Raw genomic sequence first — 25,191 nt, forward strand, 5'->3', positions numbered from 1 at the left:
ATATATACACATATATATATGTATATGTGGGTATACATATACACACAAGATGAAATGTACATAATCCACAAAGCATTTTCAAATATATATATATATATATATATATATATATATATATATATATATATATATATATGTCATACGGTAGGTCGGGTTTCAATCCTTTCAATATGTAAAATGTATATATATGTATATATATGTCTATCTATCTATCTATCTATATATATATATATATAGATAGATAGATAGATAGATAGATAGATAGATAGATATAAAATGACATGTAGTTTGCTTGAAGTATTTTTTGAGATAGGTATTCCTCTCATTATGATAGCCTTCTAAATCTTTTGTACACACGTACATACATACATACACACATATATATATATATATATGTATATATATATATATATAGAGAGAGAGAGAGAGAGAGAGAGAGAGAGAGAGTCATCAACATACAGTACTGTTTCGCAACTAATCAGTGCGGCTAGACAGGCAATTACGTCAAGCCAGGATTGAAACCCGACCGCCTGTACGACAATCAAAGCTCCTAACCATTACGCTAATCGGCAGCTGTTGTGCGAGTCGTGAATTAACGATGGTTTGACATCGTCCGAAATACCTAAGCTCGATTTGTTTACACAAAGAGCCTCGCTTTATATTCTAATGGATAGTAATTCGTGTATCACTTCTCAATATGCTCAACTCAAGATGAGGAGCATTATAGTTATCCACATACATTACTGTTTCGGTGTTTGCTAGACAGGCAGGATTGAAACCCGACCCACCGTACGATATATATATATATATATATATATATATATATATATATAATATAAAGCTGAATGTGTGTGTGTGTGTGTGTGTGTGTGTGTGTGTGTGTGTGTGTGTGTGTGTGTGTGTGTGTGTGTGGTCACGAATAGGCTCCTATATGGTTGACTATTTTAAAAAAGTGATTGCATATAATTATAGAAGATGTATCGAGACACAGGAATGGGTATGATTGATCTGACAGAACGGTGGTTCATTAAAATTGTGAGGGTTGCGTTCGCGCCTGGTCCACAAAGTATGGAAATAAAAAAATTAAAAATTAAAATAAAAACGTTTACAAGTGTTTTTGATATAGATGTACATAAGAATACTTTGATAAGTATGTTTTAACTTAAATAGGGATGGTATAATAATATTGTGGGGTGTGCGTTCGTGCCTGGCCTCCATAGAATGGAAATAAGCTCAAACTTTAATAAAGACTTTTCATATCTATCTGCGTAAGTATACTTTGATAATTATATTTCAGTTTGAAGGAATATGGTCTAATAAAATTATGGGTGTTCGTTCGCGCCTGACCTCCATAGAATGGAAATATGTCACAAAGTTTAACAAGTTTTTTTAATACAGATCCACAGAATATTGTGATAAGTATTTCAGTGTGAGCAGGTATTTATAATAATTTATGGGGTTTATATATTTTATTTTTACTTTCATCATATTTTGCTTTGGTTTTGTATACCTCAAAATTCGAAGCTATCTCTTTACAACCCTTCCTTTTCATAACCTATCGTACTTTCATAAATCAGAGTCCATTTTCTGTAGGCTGTTTTTGAACCCAGTCAACGACGGGTACTTTTGCTAGGATATACATAGTAATAGGAGCTAAATTCGCAAAAAAAAAGAAAAGATTAATTTAAAAAAAGAAGCTTTTCAAATTCGAAAGTGTAAAAATATAAATATAGAAATATATATTTATACAACTCTAAACGCTCAATATAAGTGATGGCCTCTAATAAAAAAAATTCTTCAATACACAAAAACTATTAATTCCATAGATTGGTTTTTACTCCTGCTCTTCATTACGGGATGCTTCAACACGCACTTTTTCATCCCTTCTCGAACTCTAAATATTTTTTCAAGAGATTCTATTTTACTGAACTTTTCTTGGACTCACTAATCACCCCACCTATTGCAAAATTTTGAATCTCACTGGATACTCATTGGATTTTGCTGGTATTCCTTTTCATTTTTGCAATAAACTTTCATTTTTCTTCCAATTTATCTTTCTCGTTTGTTTTCAAAAATTGATATTTATCTATACATACTTTTTGCTTCTGAGGAGAAGAGTCTATCTTTGAAACTCTATGGAATAAGGAGCCCTCACCTTTATTTCCTACTAGCATTTCAGCCCACCGTTTCCCTAAATCTCAGTACCCTAAATTTCGAGTCTTTAGACTAAAAATTGACAGAGTTATTGAGTTGGAAAATGTACAGACACACACAGACACACACACACACGTTCACTTTATATATATATATATATATATATATATATATATATATAATCTTTATATATCTATATATATTCCTTGTATATATATATATATATATATATATATATATATATATATATATTCCTTGTTTTGAATAAAATATTGTAAGTTCAATTCTACAATGTCTTATCTTTTTCTTCTTCTAATATAGTGTGTGTGTGTGTGTGTGTGTGTGTGTGTGTGTGTGTGTGTGTGTGTGTGTGTGTGTGTGTGTGTGTGTGTGAATATTGGCAGGTGTGATAAGTTTTCTAGCTCGGTTCAGGGAGACCACACTGACATTTATATTGCATGCTAACATTTACGGTTCTTAGATTTAGATTAACAACGACGACAAAAGGTCCGAGAGTATAACGGCCGGAATGTTATGGTTATAACTTAATCAAGACGAGGATAACAGTCTGGTACCAGAAGCCTTCGCGTTATTTTTATTTATTTATTTATTTATTTTTCTGGTTGCATATGGTTGACGTTTCACGTTAAGAAAGGATTTTTGTACGTCTTCTGTTTTGGCATGTTAGAATTGCCAAAGCGGCATTTCTGTCGCTCAACGACTGTAATTAATTAAAAGTGGTGAATTATTTATGATTTCTTGACAGCAAATATCTTAAATGGTTAAAAACAATACTTTCTACTTTCTGTTCGTGTATGGGCCTTGGTTTTTCTCTCCATCCCCCCTCACGTATCTATTTATCTCTCTCTCTCTCTCTCTCTCTCTATATATATATATATATATATATATATATATATATATATATATATATATAAATAAGGGGGTAGTGACCAACAATGTGTATTTTTTAACATTATTTTATTATTCCGTGTCTAGATTTTTCATTGAGAATTATGTTTAGATCATTGTAATAATGTTTTTAAATCATTGAAATTGTTTTTAACGCATTTCAGACGTTCTGTGAAGCGTCCTCTTCAGAAATTATTTTCAAAATATGTTGGAGATTGAAAATAATTTCTGAAGAGGACGCTCTGTGTGTGTGTGTGTGTGTGTGTGTGTGTGTGTGTGTGTGTGTGTGTGTGTGTGTGTGTGTGTGTGTGTGTGTGTGTGTGTGTGTGTGCTCTGTTGTAATATTTAATAAACATCGAGCTTCTAAACAAAAAGGATTGATACACACGAAAATTGAAATATAATTTTAAAAAAAATCATATTTTACCAAAACAACATTAATTACTTACTCTAGTTGGGGACCCATCGTTTAGCAGTAGAAGGAAGTTCCACATGCATCCCCGAAGGGAACTAGTTCGCAATACATTGCAGGCGAGCAACAATAGTCAACCGTCATAACAGCGTTCAACGGGAAAGAACATACATTTATAGAGATGATTTGAGACCCGTATTACTTCGCCCGATCGAACGAGGACTACAAATAATTATTTAATAACTAACAAGGAGATCCGACGTTGTCCGGGATCGAATTAGGATCAACGAATGATCCACACTATAGAGAACCTGCTGGTGATTTTATAAAATTATTTTGTATAGAAGGGTTTCCATTAAAGTTTAAAATGCAAAAGTCAAGTATCATTGTGGAATTGAGCTTTAAACAGAAACATTTATTTCGAATGTGCCCCTGTCATATCAAAGACTATTGATTTTATATGCGGGGTCTTTCGGCTTGTGTGTAATAAAACTTCTCAAATACACTTGTGATATTAGGCTGTGTAAGGTGTTAACTGAAGTCAACATCGCCTGTTCCTTCTTTCATCCGATTAGTTCGATTATTGATTAGCGATACTTATCGAAGACGTTCCGATACAAAACCTATTTAAGAACACTGCCAAGCACATAAAGTATGTTCGTGTGAAATTTCATAAAATCGGCCCGGTTGTTTCCGAGTCCATAGGAAACCAACTACACACACACTAACACATACACACACATGGACAAAGTTCCTTTTAGATAGATAGATAGATAGATAGATAGATAGATAGATAGATAGATAGCGTTTTGCCGACTATTTTCTTTAAATTTGCAGACTCGAATCAATCAATATATTCCAGCAAAAATAAGATTGGGCAAGTCTTGTCGTTCTCACCCCTCCTCTTCTACCTTGGAATCTGCCATTGGCCAACACCTTCATAAACATCCAGCGTGTCTCTTTTCTTTTTATTTTCTCCGCTCTTAAATGATGTATTTATTTATTCATTTTTTTTTTTTTTGCACCAACCAATGATTAAACTTCTGATGAGTTTGTTGGCGAAAGGGCCTTTAATGCAATTTATAAGTTTTGTACCGTTAAACAGTTATAGATAGATTCGTTAGAATTTTTTTTTCCCCAAAAAAATCTCCTCTATGAAAAACTGGAGATCAAAACGAAAGAGTGCGCTTTTTATGGTTACTTTGTGTTTCATTCATAAACGATAGAGCATTCTTGGTAGGTCTTTAGCAAGGAAGCTTAATGCAGCGTAGTGCGAAAATTAAGTTAAAGAAAACAGGATGATAATGTTATGAACTAATAATGTTTATATGTGTTTACTAGATTTGTTTTTTTCTTATAACATTACTAGCTGGACGTCGCCCGGCGTTGCCCGGTCGTATAATACGTTTAAACATGATATTTTAATTTATGCAGATTGCGTATGTATTATCTATAATATAAATCTCACATGTTTGTTTAAATGTATGTATGTATGTATGTATGTATGTATGTATATTTGTGTGTGTATATGTGTATTGGGGTGGAGAGGGCTCCTTTCTAGGAGAAGCAAATCTCTGATGTAAAAAACCATAAAGCGGAAGACCAGTACCCGCATTAAGCTTGTCTGCAGTTTAATTTGTTGCTGGCTATCTTGCTCTTGCTTGTTGCTGGATCTCAACATTTTGAACCGAGAAAGAGACTTAGCTGTCGTACAAAGCTAAGACTCTTTAACATCATCTTTGTATAGATACTCCCTCAGGTATTTGGGCTCATGGATTTTAAATGTCTGAGGGAGTGGCACTCGTCTGACAAGACGTTGCACTCATCATGTATGTATGTATGTATGTATGTCTAAAACTTTCGACAGAGGCGAGGATTTCCACGAGATCGGTATCATTTTGAAGCTTGACCCTTCGGACGACAAATATCCAAAGATTGCCTAAAAACATTAATTCCTTCACCCTCAACTGGGCACTTTTCTACAGGGAGGGGTCGCTTATAGCACCGGTATTTTTTAGAGTCATCCACCTCTTTTTGATTGACTAGCCTTAATTTAACCCTACATCACTTCCGGTTTGGCGATAGACGCAACAAGAAACACGTCTCTTTTTTTTTCACTTTCTTTTTCTCCTTTGAGGTACGGGTTCGAGCATGCCTACCTACTACCATTTTTTTTTTTTTTTGCTCAACACACACCTCCAAACACTCGGGCACAACACCGAGTACCCAGGCTAGGTATAGAATAAATCCTCTATTGATTATTATATCTTACAATGAATAATTTGCCCAGTGGACTTGTTCGCATTTTTTTTTTTTTTAATGAAATAAATAATAATGATAATGTAGTTCATCAAATTTTGGCCGTGTTTGTTTACAATATCACGTCAGCTGATATTTGGGCTTGACGATGAATGCCCTGGAAATGTCACATCTGATTACTGTTTAGTTTTAAAATATGCAAACAAAGAAATGATTTGCAGCGATTTTAATTGGTGACTCTTCTTTTATCGTAAATTGAACTCATTAATAAGAAAAAAATAAAATGAAATGGTGAGGTTCACTCGAACTTGAACACGGGGCTATTTGATCTGTAGTCCATCGCTCTACTATTGAGCCGTATTTCAAGATGTTGAATAATCTGTGTTTTTTTCTAATCAGAAGTTATTTGTGAAATTTTTTGTGCAAACCTAGAATATTCCCGAGTAAAAATTATTGCTAGTTTGTAAGAAAATAAGAAAATTTTAGGATCGATATTTTTTTTCGATTTTCTCTACTTATCGGATGAATTTCTGTAAAAAAAAAAAAAAAAAAAAAAAAAAAAAAACATATCTAAGAACCCTACCAGATATATAAATTACTTTTGTGTGAAATTTGCAAAAGATAGGTTCAGCCGTTTCGGAGCCTATAAGGAAGGAACTCACACACACAAAATGACTTTTATATAATAGTAGAGATTATATATACTAGCAGGACCCATGGAAATACCACGGAATGAGAAACATAATTTGATAAATATAATTTGATAAATATAATTTGATAAATATAATTTTATAAATATAATTTGATAAAGCTGATATTTTTCTGAATAGTGCAAAAAATTTGTTTTTGGACAGATAAACAATAACACTCATTAAATATGAGTTTATTAACATTTCTATGAAAATAGTGTCCAGCATATTTTAAATATAGAACTGACCCAAATGAGATAAATTAATAAGGCTTTACCTTTACTCCTGATCTGAAATGGAACATGCACATCAAATCCGTTGCCAAGGTCGCCAGAAAAATGGTGGGATCCTTCGATCGATCCAGTAGATATCTCACTGCTGATGCAATTCCCTACGTATATAAGAGCCAGGTACGTCTAAGGATGGAGTCTTGACAGAGATCAAAATAGACTTCGTATCCTAGTAGGGGGTGCCTTTTTCTCTACCTGCAACCTGGCAAGTTCTTTCTCACAGAAGAGACGTTCAAATCTGTCTCTGCTTTATCGTTATTTTAATGGCAAGTGCTCTTCTGAGCTCCAATATATTGCCCCCCCCCCCCTCTCGTCAAACTTTCACAAGAAACACTCGCCTGACTGAAAACACTATCAATGATTTCCCGCACTCTTTATTTGTGCCTAAGCCTAAACGTAGATTCCATGAACAAAGCTTCTTTCTTAGAACTGCACGCCTATGGAACTGTCTTCCGTTTGCCAGCTTTTCAGCTGATTACAATATGGTCTTCTTCAAGTCCAATGTAAACAACTTCTTGAGGAGCCATTCCTCTTAAGTAATCCGATTTGCCAAATTTACATTACTAGCGATTACTACTGTACACCCTTTAACCCTCATCGTTCAGTGGTACGCAAGGAAAACATTAAAATATATGAGGTGCCTTCAATAAGTTTCCAGACTTTTTTGTACAACCCTTTAATATTGTCTTACACTTTTGAAAATTCAGTATGTTATTGCTACAAATCTTATGACATGGTTGATTAATATTTTATAATTTCATTTTCAAATAAACAGCTACAGTAGGAATTCGAATACACCCTACTAAATCCTGATTGGCACAGCTGGTGAATTTCAAAAATGCAATCTGGACGCGAGGACATTTTAAAAGAACGATATGCAATAAAATTCTGTTTTAAACTTGGGGAAAATATGCCACAGGAACGCATAGAATACTTCAGACTGCTTTTGGACCATCTTGCATGAATAAAGCATCAGTTTTGAGTGGCATAAGAGATTCAAGGAAGGCAAGGAGTTTGTGAGAGATGATGAGAGGTGTGGGAGGAGTAAGGAACTCAGAACACCGGAGTTGATTTGTTGAATAACGAATGCCACAGACCGTCGCGTGTCTATAGAAACAATAAGTGCCCATTTTGATGTCAGTGTGGGAACTGATTATACAATCATCTGCGAGGAACTGAAGATGCGACAAATTTGCGCTATTTCTTAGTGACCTGGTTGTAACACCCCCACCTCCACCCCAAGCATGGCCAGGGGGTGATTTGACCGTAAGCGGAGGGATACACAGAAATAAGCAACCGGAATACAATCCCACAATTCCCTTCCTTGTCTCGCTCTTTTTTTTTTGTCCGGACAGCATGGGGTAAGACGTATGTTTTTTTCTCTCCGTAAATGAGAGGAGGGGGCATCCCCTTCTCTCAGCACTAGTTAAGGTTAGTTAGTTTTAAAGAGCCAATTGTGTTAAGTTAATTGTATAATCTGTATGTTAATATTGTAATATATATTGTAAAGATTTTGTAAAAAGAAATAATCATGATCTTATACATTACAATAGTGTCGTGCGTTGTTTGTGCCTGCATAGAGTGTGTGCCTTAAGTCAAGGGAAACGGGCCTGAAGACGAAGTAGAATCCAGCCACAGTGCTACCAGAGCAAGAGCATAGTCCTGAGTGAGGGAGAAAGCCACACCCAACATTCCATGTATGCCTTTAATCTTACCTCTGACAAAAGACGTCTAATCGACAGATCTTCATACGCGAACCGTTTCCAAGACATTTAATGTAACACGTGGGTCGATCATACGCCAGTGACCGGCCTATAGGTTTACATCAAGACAGTTCCTCGTCCATCCTATAGTCCCGACCTTGCTCTTTTTGACTTGTGACTTTTGGGTTTCCCTTAGCGGCTGTAGTTGAGACAATTGAGGAGATGAAAGAATCTGTGATGAGGATCTTTGACACGGGCACACAGAATACTTTCTTGAGAACTTCCAGAGATTGTTCGAACGGTACAAGTGCATTGCAGCCAGAGGAGATTACTTTGACGGGAACTAGGGTTTCATGTGTGTACTATCATTAAAATATCTATACGGAAAAGTCTGAAAACTTATCCCCAAAAACCATAATGCACAAATGCCAAATAAATAGTTTGGAATTATTCGTTATTTTATTGTCCTTTTTCCACATACAAGCCATAGTTTTTTTCGATATCTGCAGTAATTAACTAATGTAATTTAATAATAAAAAAAGATAAATTATCAAGTTTTTTTTTCTTTTTTTTTTTTTTTTGTAATATATCCTCGTAAGTTTTCTGAGAATGGACGAAAATTTAAATGCAACGGACTAGAAAATCACATACGGGGCATAAACAAAAGTTCCAAAAGCGTAGAAGGGTTATTGACTAATTCCTCTCTATCTCTTCATGCGCGAATCGTTCACGTGATATATATCTTATGCTACGCAAGTGTTCGCACGAATATTCATTGGAATCGGTGGAAAAAAAAAACAAAAGGAAATACAAAAAACAGTTAGAATTTTTTTTTTAAAGAAAAGCAAAACGTGTCAAGAACAGATTTCGCAATCAAATAACAGATGAGATGCTTGGATCAGTTACGTGCGAAAGCGAGAGAAAACATGGGGGGTGATAAAAAGAACCTTAGGGAAAAGGAGATAAATACCCGGACAGAGATAGGTTAGTTTGGAAGTCGACTTCTTATAGCCTTCAAACACATGCCAGCATGTAAAACAGTGAAGCCGTCCAACACATGTCGTCATATAAAGCGGACGTTGAATCGAATATAATACTCATGAGGATATATATTAGCATAGTGCAACTTCCAATTGAGACATCTGTTCTTCCTTCTTTCGTGAAACACAGAACAACATTTTATATTTTTAAAATATAAATTTATTTCAGTTGTCTCAAATGGTCTTCACATGAGTCTGCATTTCGTCTACATGCTTATTCTTCACAGTCTCGCTTCCTGGCTTGAAGCACGTCTGTTCACTTGCGTGACTAAACTCCAACTCTCCTCTCTAAACTTCCAGGCCTCCTGACCTAAGTTCCGTTACGTCATCATTCAAAAATCACACGTATCCCTAACGTGTGACCCATCCACGTCTGCCTGCCCAAGGTTATTTTGTTTATATTTAACCTAGCTAATTTATGTAAAAAATCTTCAGCTAAAACCCATTGCTACACTTTATTCTCTAAACAATAAATAACTCCCAATATAAACTATTTTAAGAATATTATTGAATAGATAGATAAATAGATAGATAGACAGATAGATCGATAATAACTAATTAACCTTTAACAATGTTAATTAGCCAACAGTATCTGAAAATGTCAACAGCAATACAATAAGACAAAATAAATCAATGAACATTTATTGAATTTAAATAAGATTAAGAATTTATCGTAAAAAACGTTTATTAATTCTTGCTGCGGGCCTGTCAGACTAAAATAAAATATCATTAAAAATGTATTCAATACAGACTATTTAAAAAAAATTGTATTTATTATTAAGATTTATCGAATTTTAAAAAATAACTATTTAGAAATATTCTGTATTGGACACGTTATTTTATTATGTTTGCTTTGAGTCGAACAGGCTCGCAGAAAGTGTCGGGGGACTATCATTGACGATAACCGAAACTGTTAATAACACGTAAACCATCAATTATTTGAACACAAAAAAATTAATCACTTTAGAATGCCCTTCCTGCTACCTGCTTCCCTGGCTGTACTGATATGCAGAAGTTTAAATGTAACGTAAACAAACATCTTGTTAATCTCTCAGAGGCATGGTCCACAAGTAGTAACCCTTTATGTCGATGTCAGATGGTGAACGTGAGTAAAAAAAAGTTATATAAAATTTAGCTATGTTTTTTTTTTTTTTTTAGGAGAAAAGATTTTTATTTACAAAATTTGCATTTTCGTGACAAAATCAAAATTCTATACTTTTTCTCAAAGCATGTATGCAAATTGGCAAGTGCTGACATCTCAGGAAGAATAAGAGGAAAAAATTCAGCTCGTGGTCAGAAAAACTGGGAGTGAAGGAAAGTATATATATCTAAAAAAGATGGACGTGTGAACACAAGGGCAAGGGCTGGCATGAGGTGGCGGGGTGAGAGACTTTTAAAAAGCACGTTATACGATAGAGCATTGTATGTAAAAAGACTTTTAAAAATAATGAAATGCGTTATTGTTGGAAGAACAAGGAATATCTGTTTGTTTGTTCCTTTGCAATGAAGTCTCAGACAACATTCAGGTCAGAGTGGTTGAAATGTAACGACACAGTTAAAGAGTAACAGCCTCTGAAATTGAATTGTCTCCCCCTGTTTGGAATTTTTCAAAATCTTCAGAATGAAATAAAAGCAAATTATCTCCCAAAACTATAATGCATAAATGCCAAATAAATATTTTGGAATTATCCGTCATTTCATTGTCCCTTTTTCATGTACAAGCGACAGTTTTTCGATACCTGCAGTAATTAACTAACGTGATTTAATAATAAATAAGATAAATCATCATTTTTTTTTTGCAATATATTTTAATAACTTTTCTGAGAATGGGCGAAAATTTAAATGCAACGAACTAGAAAATCACATATGTATTAAAAAGTTTGACTCATGTCCAGGTAACCTACATCTTAAATTTCAAGTGTTTAGACGCAAAATTGGCGGAGGAGTTTGGTAGAGTCTGCAAAAGTCAACTCTTTAAACTTTGACCTCTTGACAGCCAAATTTGCGCCCAAAACTGATTAAAAAGCTTGTTGCATATCTGAATACCCTTTATGTAAAATTTCAAATGTTTAGATCAAAAATTGGCTGAATAGTTTGCTAGAGACCGCAAAGGTCAAATCGTTTGAACTTTAATCATTTGGCAGAAAAAGTTTTGGCCAAATTCCGAGTAAAAAGCTTGCCATATGTTTGAATAAACTTTATGGAAAATTTCAAATGTTTAGACCAAAAATTGGCTGAGTAATTTGGTAGAGAACGCAGAGGTCAATTTTTTTTAAAACTTTGACCCTTATTTTGACCCCATAACATTTATTTTTGGGGCTCAAATCAAATTAAAACGTTTAATCCATGTCCAAGTAACCTACATTCAAAATTTCAAGTTTTTAGATCGAAAATTGGCGACGTCCTTTGGTAGAGTTTTCAAAGGTCAAAATGTTTAAACTTTGACCTCTTGACAGCCAAATTTCTGGCCGAAAACAGATTAAAAAGATTTTCCCGAATGTCAATAGTCCTTATGTCAAATCTCGAGCCTGTAGAGTGAAAATCCATAAAGTAGTTTAGTAGGGAAATGCACACACACACAGACAATTTATGTGTATGTGCGTGTGTTTGTGTGTGCGTGTGTAAAATAAAATAAAGTTATAAAGATAAAAAAAAAATTTTTTAATTTTCATACAATAACATATCAAGATGCAGTAAGCTCTACACGAATAAGTGGAGCAAGTAATATAAGAAACAATTTATTAAAGTTGAAAGTTAAATAAACTTCATTTATCATCAAGTTAATAATGTGATATTTCAATAATGGAAAAACAAAAAAGTTTTTGAATGGTCAAGTGAAGTGCTTCTGATATATATATATATATATATATATATATATATATATATATATATATATATATATATATATATATATATAAATGCATGATGGATGATCCTATAAATGTGCCTCATTGAGGACAAATATCACATGATTTATGTCATTACCTTTATATTAAGCTTTCATTTGTTAAATTCTGATCAATATTCGCTGAGATTTTGGAACTTATACAATTGCCAAAAAAATGGTGTATATATATATATATATATATATATATATATATATATATATATATATATATATAAATATATATAAATCTTGAAGTTGAAAGAATTTTTTTTCAAATTTTCAAAAACTTTTTAAAAATTAAAATTTTAATTATTCGATATACCTATATATATTAAGATATATCTATATATAAATATGTCTACCTATATATATATATATATATATATATATATATATAGAGAGAGAGAGAGAGAGAGAGAGAGAGAGAGAGATGTTTGATATTGTGATACGTTTTGAATGAATTCAATTACTTACGAAAGTGAATTTTTACCTAAATGCTAGTTGGGAACAATTTTTCCCTTTAACCAATTTGGTACCCCCACATGGGGAGCGGCATATATATTATTTTTAAAATATAATTATCCATTGACACGTGTTTCGTCGTTTACGACTCGTCAGAGTGGCTTAATCTAGCGAGATTCGAAATCGGGACCTCACGGTAATAAGCCTAACCCCCTTACTGCTCATCAATCTCGCACGACTGTTTGGATATATCGCGATTTACTTAGATGTTGTTTGTTTTTGTTTTTGCGATACGCTTTGAATGAATTCAGTTATTTACGAAAGTCATTTTTACCTACATGCGAGTTGGGAATAATTTTTCCCTGTAACCAATTTGGTACGCCAACATGGGGAGCGGCATATATATAGATTATATATATATATATATATATATATATATATATATATATATATATATACAGGGTGGCCCAAAAAAAACAGAGGATATTCAATTGTTTTTCTGGGCGTTTTACAGCCAACGGAGAAAAAATGCCAAAGACCCTAGTGTTTTGATGTGATGTTTTGAATATAATAAACTAGTTATGACCAAAGTTTCATTTCATTCGGCGAAAACACTAAGAAACGGGGCCTAATTAGAGTTGGGCCTGTTTTTTTTTTGTTTTGTTTTGTTTTTTGGGGGGTCACCCTGTATATATATATATATATATATATATATATATATATATATATATATTCAAACCAATAAAATATCTCCAAATATGCCTACATTTGTATATATAGTGGCCTGCAAGCCAACTTCAGTTTTGCTGCTTCGGTTGTCTACCCTGTGGCCTTTCTAGGCCACTAATATATAGATATACCACTTTTTTTGCAATTTTATAAGTTCCAAATCTCGACTATTTATCAAAATTTAATAAATAGAAGGCTCGTTGGAAAAATATGTGACATTTGCTGTAAGGCCGCACATTAAAGGGGGCCATCCATCATCCAGAGACTATTTTAGGAACTTTTTACACCCATAAAATATTTCAATCATGGTCATTTTTTTCCTAGTTTTGCATGTGAATTACAAAATATTCGATATTTCCCGAAATCTCTGGCGTTGATGGAGGGGGAGACAAAATCTTGCTGCTATTGTTTCAAATAACAGCAATGGAAGACTTGATTCCAAATATTTCTCATATGTTATATACATATATATATATCCCACTAGATATTTATTTTTTCTATGAGTATTTATTTGTAAGCAAAATGTGACACAAGGTCGCTTTTAATGTGGGATTAAACCAGCTCCTACAAAAAAAGGCGCACTTTGGTTGGGGCCAAAAATAATAATTGTCCCAGTATAGAGAGCCTCCCCTCTATTGACCGAGACAAATTACCTTAAGGGCAACACCTGCTGAACAGATACTTCCATTTGAAATATTAAATCTTTTATTCAGGCTAAAATTACAATTACAATGTTCAAACCGAACAAAAAACTTAGACCCAAGGCCATTTGATCCCGGCAGAAAGGTCAAGAACAACACACAAAAAAGCAAGTCTTTTTTCTATTTATTTAAAAAGAAACTACAACTTTCTTATATATATATATATTGTGGGGGAATCACCCTTCAAATGGACTGTTCTATCCATTATATAAACCATGGACATTTTGATCCCAGGTGTGGATTAAATACCAGAGCGACCCTCGCCTGCTCAGTGACGTTTACTACTCTTTTCAGTTGTAACCTTTTTACGTTGTTGTTCAAGTAATACATTGTTTAAACTCTATTCCGTTGTTCTGTTTTCTTTGTGGCTTATTGCAAGCCATAACAATATAGTTTGTGGAATTTCATTCATCTGCAAAAGATCTAGCTAATTTGCATATTCTTTTAAACATTAATTTTAATTAATTCCCTATAAGTTTTTCCGGTTTTCTTATTGGATGATCATCTTTAGTTAACTATTACGTGTAATTATATTCATGCAGATATTCTACATGATTTATACTTGTGTAATATTTACGTAAAATGGTTATAGTAAACACAAACCTCTTCTGATATATATATATTTATGTATGCGTATATATATTTGTTTAAAAAAATTTGCCTATCAAACTCCTCTCTCAGTTTTTTGCCTACAGACATAAGACTTATAGGGTATTCGAACCCATGTGAAACTTTATATTTGGGTTTTAGTGAGGGAAAATCTTTGCAAAATGTGAAAATTAAAAAAAAATGGAATTTGCCAGGTGAAGATCGAACGACGGCATTACGGGTATTACGAATATGCATGCGTAACGTAATAGCTATTAGTTCATGTTTGGAATTTTAGCCTTGCAGCAAACATGTTTTCATAGCTCATGCATTAACGTCAAAGGAAAAAGCAAATCGTAAAGTAAACATTTTAGTTTCGATTCTTGGTGGTGGCGCACGAGTCATTTTTTTTTTTTTAACTTTTAAATCATTACTATATATTGGGTCCAATATAATATAATAATAAATACGAAATCTGCATTAATCAAAATATCATATTTAAGCGTATTTTACGACCGGGCAATTCCGGGCGGCCTGCTAGCATATATATATATATATATATATATATATATATATATATATATATATATATGTGTGTGTGTGTGTGTGTGTGTGTGTGTGCTTCCGCGCATGTGTGTGTTTTTTAGTAAAATGTTTTTTCAATTATATTTGACTCTTTGTGTATACCAATCTTTTTTGTTTAAAAGCTCAATGTGTGCTAACGATAAAAACAGAGCATATATAAAAGAATAACAAAATAATTACATTCCAAGATCCAAATAATTATTATTATTTTTTTTTTTTTTTGTAGAACAGCTCCTCCAGCGTGTTAAAGTTTCGGTACATTTTTTTACAAATCGGTTTCGGTATACTAATTGTTTCTGCATAATGAAACGGATCTGTAAAAAATGTACCAAAATTCTAAATTCTAACATGTTGGAGGAGGTGTTTTGTATGATAAACTAAATATTTGGATCTTGGATTGTAACTAAACTGTTATTTTTCTATATATACATCCATCCAGATATATATATATATATATATATATATATATATATATATATATGTATGTATATATAATATATATATATATATATATATATATATATATATATATATATGTATGTATGTATATATATATATATATATATATATATATATATATATTCCTATGGACTTTGGGTAAACCGTAAATTCTATATATATATATATATATATATATATATATATATATATATATATATATATATATATATATATATATATCAGATGCATTTCGATACAAAACCTACCTAAGAACATTCCCAAACAAGTAAAGAATTTTCGTGTTAAATTTTAAAATAATAGCTGAGCCGTTTCTGAATCCATAGGGAACGAACTCTCACACACACGTACACATGCACCCACACACACACACACACACACATACACACACAAAGTTCCTTTTAGATAGATAGATAGATAGATAGATAGATAGATAGATAGATAGATAGATAGATAGAAATGAAGATCTAAAAACTGTGAAATAGATATATGAGAAATGTGACGTTTGTGATCTAGTTATTTCTTAAATTAAACCTCTCATAAAGTATTGGTTTCCGAGCACCATTTATCAACACATTAAACGCCGGGGAAAAACACGCGGCAAAATATAGATACATAATGACATTCAACAAAACAGAAACTGGAAGATGGAGCGTTCATCAAATCTACTAAAAATGCCAAATCGTGAAAAAAAGTTCTCAACTCACCAACTCTGTTCGCTTTGTTTGTGTGCGCGTACCACTTGCACTCGTAAAAAGTTTGCTTGGTTGTGAGAAAGTCTGTGACGGTACCTGAATTATATGTTGGCCGAAACGGACACCTACCCTCCCGATTGTAACGCTCCGGCTACACCCACGGTTTCGCCCTCTTTTCTCCGACAAGTTTTCCGAAGATCTTCGCCGCCCGTCCATCACTGGATTCCCGCCGCCTACAGGCGCTCCGATTGGATTGTTTGGTTTTACAGAAAAATGATGCAAACGTAAACCACGCCCACCTGTAACTCTCCGTAAAAGTCGTGCGTTGTGTACGTGACTGCGTTTTCTTTTTGTGAGTGCGTTGCTTGTTATTGCTTTCCTAAACTGTCCTCTCTCTCTATTTCTCTCTATATATATCTTTCTCTCTCCCTCTCTCTCTCTCTCTCTCCTTCTCTCTCTAACTCTCTCTCTCTCTCTCTCTCTGTTTTTTCTCTTTCTCTCTCCTTCTATCTTGGCCCGTTTCTATTTCTTATCCTCTTCTTTCTCTCCTCTTCCCTGCAACCTCTTTCCCACAGAAGAGACGTCGCGAACCTGTCTCTGCTCTATCGCTATTTTCATGGCAATTGCTCGACTGAACAATCTATGCCCCCCTTCCCTTGCCAAACTTTCACAAAACCACTCGACTAGCTACAACCACTATATATGATTTTCCTCACTCTATCTGTGCCTAAATGTAAACGCAGATTCCATGAACAAAGCTTCTTTCCCAGAACTGCCCTCCTGTGAAACACTTTCGCTGGCTTGCTTCCCGGTTTAATACAACATGGTAACCTTCACATCTAATGTAAACAAGTTCCTGTTAAGTCGTCCTCATAAATAATCAGATTTTACTCAATTTACAACAAAAGTGATTACTGCAGCACCACCTTACATTCATTAACCCTTATCCTCGAGTGGCCTTCGGGCCTTGATAAGATATGACTCTCAAGTAAAAAAAGAAACTGAAAACCCTCGAGCCACATCTCTCTACATATTTTCTCTTTGTCCCACGAATTATCTGCCTTTACGCCTCTCTCTCTCTCTCTCTCTCTCTCTCTCTCTCTCTCTCTCTCTCTCTCTCTCTCTCTCTCTCTCTCTTATTTTTTCGTCTTCTTTTTTCTTGTAGTTCAAGCCTCCCACTACCTCTCTTTTGTTTCTATATTCTAATCTCTATAGTTCTCTCTCACTATTTCTTTGCTTCTCTCTCATACATTATCTTTATTTGTCTCTCTCTCTCTCTCTCTCTCTCTCTCTCTCTCTCTCTCTCTCTCACACACACACACACACACACACATTATCTATTTATTTATGTATTTTACTTACCTTAACTCCCAAACACGGCATATTGCCACTTGACGTAAATGGGTTACTAATTGGGATCATGTATAAGAAAGATTAAGATGTTGGTTTACGTTGTATTTGATCTTCTACACGTCAGTACAGTTTGGGAAACAGGTAGCAGGAAAGGAATTCCAAAGTCTAGCCGTCCTAGAGAAGAAGCTATTCGAGTAGAAATCTATCTGACATTTAGAAACCTCAAGAGTGAAGGGGTGTGATTTTGTTGCTAAGCGGGTTTGTTGGCGATATATACGTCGAGGGGACACAATGACAATGAGTTCATCAGATCCTATTTCATTAAAATACTTGCAAAACAGGCACAGGAATGCAACATTGCGGCGATAGGGAGAGGGGGTTGGAGTCTACTCTCTCTCTCTCTCTCTTTCTCTCTCTCTCTCTCTCTCTCTCTCTCTCCTCCGCATCCTTTTTTCTTCCTTTTTTTTTATACTTTTTCACTACAAACAAGGTATATTGTCACTTCGACGTAAAAGATTACTGTTTTTGACTGTGCCTACAGGGTCACTATTAAGGGAGTTGAGAAGCGAGATGTCTGTTCGCATAATATTTATATTTCTAACATGTTTGTATAGTTAAGCAATTCCAAAGTGTAGCAGTCCGAAGGAAGAATCTATTATAATAGAAAACTTTCAGGCATCTACGGAGCTCAACAGTGAAGGGGTGAGATTTTGCTTAGTCAAGAGTATGCAGATCGAAAGGGTACATGTGTGATTAGTTCATCATAACATATTCCATTAAAATACTTGGAAAATAGGCGCAGGAATGAAAAACTGCGGCGATGAGACAGAGGTTGGATCTTGGCAGATAGTGTGAAACCTATTAGATTAGTGACATTTTTGGGTGTTGAGGGATCTTGTTTAAGAAGAAAAGATTAGTGGTAGAAGCGAAAGCCTAGATGGGGCAAAAAATATTTCAGGCATAGGTGAATGGTATTTTTTAAATTTCTTTTAGAGATATAAGTGTGATTGATTTTTCTTTTAAAGATATCAGGTGCGATTAGTTTTCTAGCAAAGAATTCTCTTTATTTCCTCTTTAATTTCTATAGGTCCAACTTTCTTGGCTTATTTTTATCATCGTTCTTTGTTTTTCCCCCTTTCTCTTTCTCTCTTTCTCTTTCTCTCTTTCTCTTTCTTTTTGTCCTTCTCTTTCTTTTTGTCTTTTACTCTCTGATGCCTTACTTTTACTTTTTTATTGTAATATTCGAAAATAATATTCTCTCTCTCTCTCTCTCTCTCTCTCTCTCTCTCTCTCTCTCTCTCTCTCTCTCTATCTATCTATCTCTCTATCTATCTATCTATCTCTATCTATCTATCTATCTCTATCTATCTATCTATTTATCTCTCACTCTCTTTCTGTGTATATGTGTGTGTGTGGAATGTAACTATATTGTTAATTTTATGCACACACACACATATATATATATAGAGAGAGAGATAGATAGATAGATAGATAGATAGATAGATAGATAGATAGATAGATAAGTAGATAGATATTGTCGTGGAAGATTTTTAACCTTTAAAACTATATTAAAAAATTATTTAATTTTTATATTTTTATCATTCGTTTATAAAACTATTTAGTCAGTAAGTCGTTTTATCTAATATATATATATATATATATATATATATATATATATATATATATATATATATATATATATATATTAGCAAAAGTACTCGTCGTTGACTGGTTTCAAAAAACAGCCTACAAAAAATCGACTTTGATTTATGAAAGTATGATAGGTTATGAAAAGGAAGGGTTGTAAATTTGGGTTGAATTTGGGGGGTAGCAAAACCAAAGCAAAATATGATGAAAGTAAAAATAAAATAGATAAACCCCATAATTTATTATACCATACCTGTTCACACTGAAACAATTATCACAATATTCTGTGGATCTATATTAAAAAACCTTGTTAAACTTTGTGACATATTTTCATTCTATGGAGGTCAGGTGCGAACGAACACCCCATAATTTTATTATACCATATTTCTTCAAACAGAAACATAATTATCAAAGTATACTTACACAGATAGATATGAAAAGTCTTTACTAAAGTTTGTGCCTATTTCCATTCTATGGGGGCCAGACGCGAACGCAGACCCCACAAGTTTATTATACCATCCCTATTTAAGTTAAAACGTCCTTATCAAAGTATTCTTATGTACACCTATATCAAAAACACTTGTAAACGTTTTTTTTTTTTTTAATTTTTTTATTTCCATACTTTGTGGACCAGGCGCGAATGCAGACCCCACAAGTTTAATGAATCACCGTTCTGTCAGATCAAATATACCCATTCCTGTGTCTCGATACATCTTCTATCATTATATGTAATTAGTTTTTTAAAATAGTCAACCATATAGGAGCCTATTCGTGACCAGACGCACACACACACATACACACACACACATTCAGCTTTATATTATATACACACACACACATATATATATATATATATTTCTATTTAAATATTTTTTATTCACTTATATTTCCTTATATGTACGAATCCTTAATTAAGAAACTCAATGTAATTACAGAGCATATAATGAATAAATAGCAAAAGTCTTTATTCCAAATTTCATGATGTTGATCATCTTATAATTTATTCCTTTAATTCAATTGATATTTACACTTCTTGACAATATCTGTTTCGTAGCAATCAGTCATTCACTTAATTATTATATCAGTCAATTGAAATAATAAAGAAGTGTATTATTTTGTGCTACGAAACAGATACTGTCAAGAAGTGTAAAGTAAATGTCAACTGAAGTGAAGAAATAAATTGTAAGATAGTCAACAAAATGATATTTGGAATATAGTCCTTTGTTATTTACACATATATATATATATATATATATGTATATATATATATGTAAATGACAAATATATATATATATATATATATGTAAATGACAAATATATATATATATATATATATATATATATATATATATATATATATATATATATATATTCCGTGGTATAGGAGAACTCTGTAACTAATCAACCGATTATTATATATTTTTGGCAACACGATGAGTAACACGTAAAATTTAGGTTTGCGTTCATCTAAACCCGGAGCTTCTTAAAAAACATTTTTTTAAATAAAAAGAATAGAGAGAAAATTACTGCACATCAAATTTGGAGTTTATATTTAAGAAAATGGATGCTCGCATGATCGTCATGAATTTTGGAATATATATTCCAGGAAACAGATTACATTTTTTGTAAATGTTAACAAGCAGACTGCGTGTATTTATAAACAAATGTAATATGTATATGTTGATATAAATACATATACACCCGCGCACGCACACACACACACACACACACACAAACACACACACACACACACACACACACACACATATATATATATATATATATATATATATATACATTTGTTTGTTTGTTTACAAACAGGCGGTTTGAGCACTGTAAAAGTGGTGGCGGATGTCTATTTAAATAGACATTCCGACGAGTTATTTACAGGCGTCGCTTCTATGGTCGAGTGGGAGAACTGTCAACACGACGGTTCTAGGTTCAATCCTTGGCTTGGGAGAGATGCTAGTCTAGCAGCACTGATGAGTTGTGATACAACGAAACAGGAATGTATGGCGATGACTACAAATATATATATATATATATATATATATATACTTGAATATGCATGTGTGTGTCTGTGTGTGTACATTTCTCTACCAAACTACTCTGTCAATTTTCTGTTTACAAACTCGAGATTTGACATAAGGGGTATTGGGATTTGGGAAAATCTTTTTAATCGGTTTTAGGCAAGAAATTTGGCTGCCAAGATGTCAAAGCTCAACGATTTGACCTTTGAAAACTCTACCAAACTCCTCCGACAATTTCGGGTCTAAACACTTGAAATTTTAGATGTAGATTACTTGGATATGGATCAAACTTTTTAATTCGATTTGAGCTCAAAACAATAAATGTTAAGGGGTCAAAATTGGCGTCAAAGTTTTTAAAAATTTGATCTCTACACTCTCTGCTAAATTACTCAGCTAATTTCTGGTCTAAATATTTGACATTTTACCTAAAGTGTATTCAGACATACGGCAAGCTTTTTAATTGGTTTTTGAAGTCAAAGTTCAAAAGATTTTACCTTTGCGGTCTCTAGCAAACTATTCAGCCAATTTTGGGGCTAAACATTTGAAATTTTAAATGCTGGTTACCTGGACCTGAGTCAAACTTTTAATACGTATATACATATGCACATAACGTTATGAAAGTACATAAGGCCCGAGCAATGTCGGGTTGAACTGCTAGTATATATATATATATATATATATATATATATATATATATATATATACTAGCATGGGTGCCCGGCGTTGCCCGAGTATTTGGAGATGTATGTTGAGCAAAAAAAAAAAATTGATCAATATTTTAAACTTCGACCCCTATTATGACCCCTTAAAATTTATTGTTTTAGGCTCAAATTAAGTTATTTAGTTAGATCCATGTCCAATGAACCTATATCTAAAATTTCAAGTGTTTAGACCGAAAATTATCGGAGGAGTTTGGTAGAGTTCTCAAAAGTCAAATCGTTGAACTTTGACCCCTTCATCGCCAAATCTCAGTACCCTGTATATCAAATTTCGAGTCTGTAGACTTAAAATTGACAGAGTTATTTCGTAGGGAAATGTACACACACAGACACACAGATACACACACGCACAGACACGTTCACTTATATATATATATATATATATATATATATATATATATATATATATATATATATATATATATATACAATTATCCACTGACACGTGTTTCGTCGTCTACAATTCATCAGAGTGGCTGAATCTAGCGAGATTTGAAATTGTTGTTGTTGTCCTTTTCTTTGAGGCTTTGCGTATTAATAGTTTTTTTTTTTTATTGGTTATAAAGGTGGGTGTAGGACGAGTAGGGGAGGATTATTTTATTTTTAATTTCGATTTTCTTATTTTATATTTAATTTATTTACAGGAACAATCGCGCCCGACGACGATCAGAAAGCGCTTGAGAAGAATATGGCTGAATAACCAACACCGCACTATATAATTTGATTATTACTGTCGGAATACCCTTTCCATTTTTCTCCTCATGTACATACATATATTAATTGCCATATATATATTTTCATAACTTACATATATATATATATATATATATATATATATATATATATATATATATATAATACTAGTATGCAAAAGCATACTAGTATTAGCATTCCTTTTCTTTCTTTTTTTGTTTTACATGGTAGTCACCACTTATCAAGGCCCGGAAGCCATTCGGGGATAAGGGTTATTGTGTGTACAGTAATCAATGGGATAATATCGTAGTAATCGTTAGTAATGGGGATTTGATAAAGTGTCTTCCTCCTTAAGGGAGCGGTTTATCAAGAATTTGTTTATGCTAGACTTGAAGACATTCAAGTTGTTGTCAGGTGGGAAACAGGCAAACGGAAGAGTTCCACAGGCGTGCACTTCTAAGAAAGAAGCTTTGTTCATGGAATCTACGTTTTGATTTAGGCACAGATAAAGAGTGAGGAAATTTTTTGACAGCGGTTTTAGCTAGACGGGTGTTTTTCGTGAAAGATTGGCAAGGGGGGACAAGATATTGGAGCTCAGACGAGCACTTGCCATGGAAATAACGATAAAACAATGACAGGCTCGCAACGTCTCTTTTGTGGGAGAGAGGTTGCAGGGAAGAAAAAAGGCATCCCCCACTAAGCTACGAAGTTTATTTTGAACGCTATCAAAGCAGGATAAGCTTTTTAAGCAACTCCTGCTCAGATGTGGCAGCAGCACTCCATCCTTGGACGTACTTGGCTTTTATATAGATACAGAATTGCATCAGCAGTTAGATATCTACTGGAACGGTAGAAGGATCCCACCATTTTTCTAGCGACCTTGGTAACAGGTTTGATGTACGTATTCCATTTAAGATCAGGAGTAAAGGTTAATCCCAGAATGTTGTCAAAACATGAAGCCTCCCCAAGACGAAAGCCATCCATTTCAATTGATGCCGGATGGGGATCAGAGCGTTGATGATGTAAAAATAGGAGCTTGGTTTTTGATGCATTAAAAGTAACCAGCCACCTCTTCCCCCATTGTATCACGTGCTTAAGATCAGAAGAGAGAGAATCAGAGAGAATGTTGTCATTTACAGCCTTTGATGTGTTTCCGGAGATGATCGTGTCATCAGCGTAGATGTCAATGAATGATTTAAGTATGTGTTTTGGTAGATCATTGATGTAGATCAGGAAGAGAGTTGGGCCCAGAATGGACCCCTGAGGGACTCCAGCATTAATACTGTGAGCTTCTGATTTCTGCCCATCAGCCACTATTCTTATGAGCCTACAAATATATCCTTGAAAAGTTTGTCTTACAAAAGCGCTTCAGGTTTTCTTACATTTCGTGCTTTTTTTAATCAACTTATTCATTTTATAACATCCGAATACGGTTCATTCATTTTTTATCATTTTAAAATTTTGTCATTCTAATATATATATATATATATATATATATATATATATATATATATATATATATATATATATATGATGAAAATAATGGAAATAGTATTCCGACAAAATAGAGAAAATAAAAAGGAACAAACCGTATTATGTGTTCATCAACGTTTCGTCTTTATTTCGAGACTTCCTCTGGATGAATGAGATTAAGAAACCAAAAAATATACCAGTACAAAATATTTGAAAATGTTTCACGTGCACAGTGTGACGCAGTTCTATTACAAAGAAACGGAAAATTGATGTTGGAACTTCAAAAAGGAAGGGGGGCTGGCGCTGTTAAAGAGAAGGAAATTTTGGTGACGTCATATAGTCGTTAGTTTAATTTAAAACTATGAACGCAAGTTTATATTCTATTGGGAAAAAGATATATCTGTTGAAATTCAAATATAAGTTTGTAACAGAAATGAAATGAGTGTTTTTTATGTAATTTATTGATTGAGATTATGTGTTAATTATTACAGGGAGTGTTTGAATTGGTGTGAGAAAGTTAACCTGTGTCCACAGTTAAATAATGTTCTTTTAATAACAGTTTACTTATTAATGGCGCTATGTTATAGAAACCTCCACGTTGTTTAATAGTGCTTGAAATTGGGATAAGCGCAGATTCAAGAAGTTTCCGGCGCGGTTTATTTGAAATAAATTTAACTACTTTTGCTTGTTTAAAGTCAAAGGTGTGGTTATGTT

At 33.4% G+C, this 25,191-nt stretch overlaps 1 protein-coding gene across 1 annotated transcript in view; it reads right to left on the bottom strand.

Moving 5' to 3' along the window:
* Positions 1 to 16,916, bottom strand: part of LOC145246882 (uncharacterized) — a 97,971-nt gene extending 81,055 nt beyond the window's left edge. Inside the window, exon 1 of the mRNA XM_080108744.1 lies at positions 16,575 to 16,916. Coding sequence (XP_079964870.1) covers positions 16,575 to 16,778 — 204 coding nt within the window. The 5' untranslated portion in view covers positions 16,779 to 16,916. The remainder of the gene's footprint in view (positions 1 to 16,574) is intronic.
* Between the last annotated feature and the right edge of the window lie 8,275 nt (positions 16,917 to 25,191).

The sequence above is a fragment of the Euprymna scolopes genome, chromosome 24 (genome assembly GCF_053919585.1).
Source record: "Euprymna scolopes isolate OS-2025 chromosome 24, ASM5391958v1, whole genome shotgun sequence".
NCBI lineage: Eukaryota > Metazoa > Mollusca > Cephalopoda > Sepiida > Sepiolidae > Euprymna > Euprymna scolopes.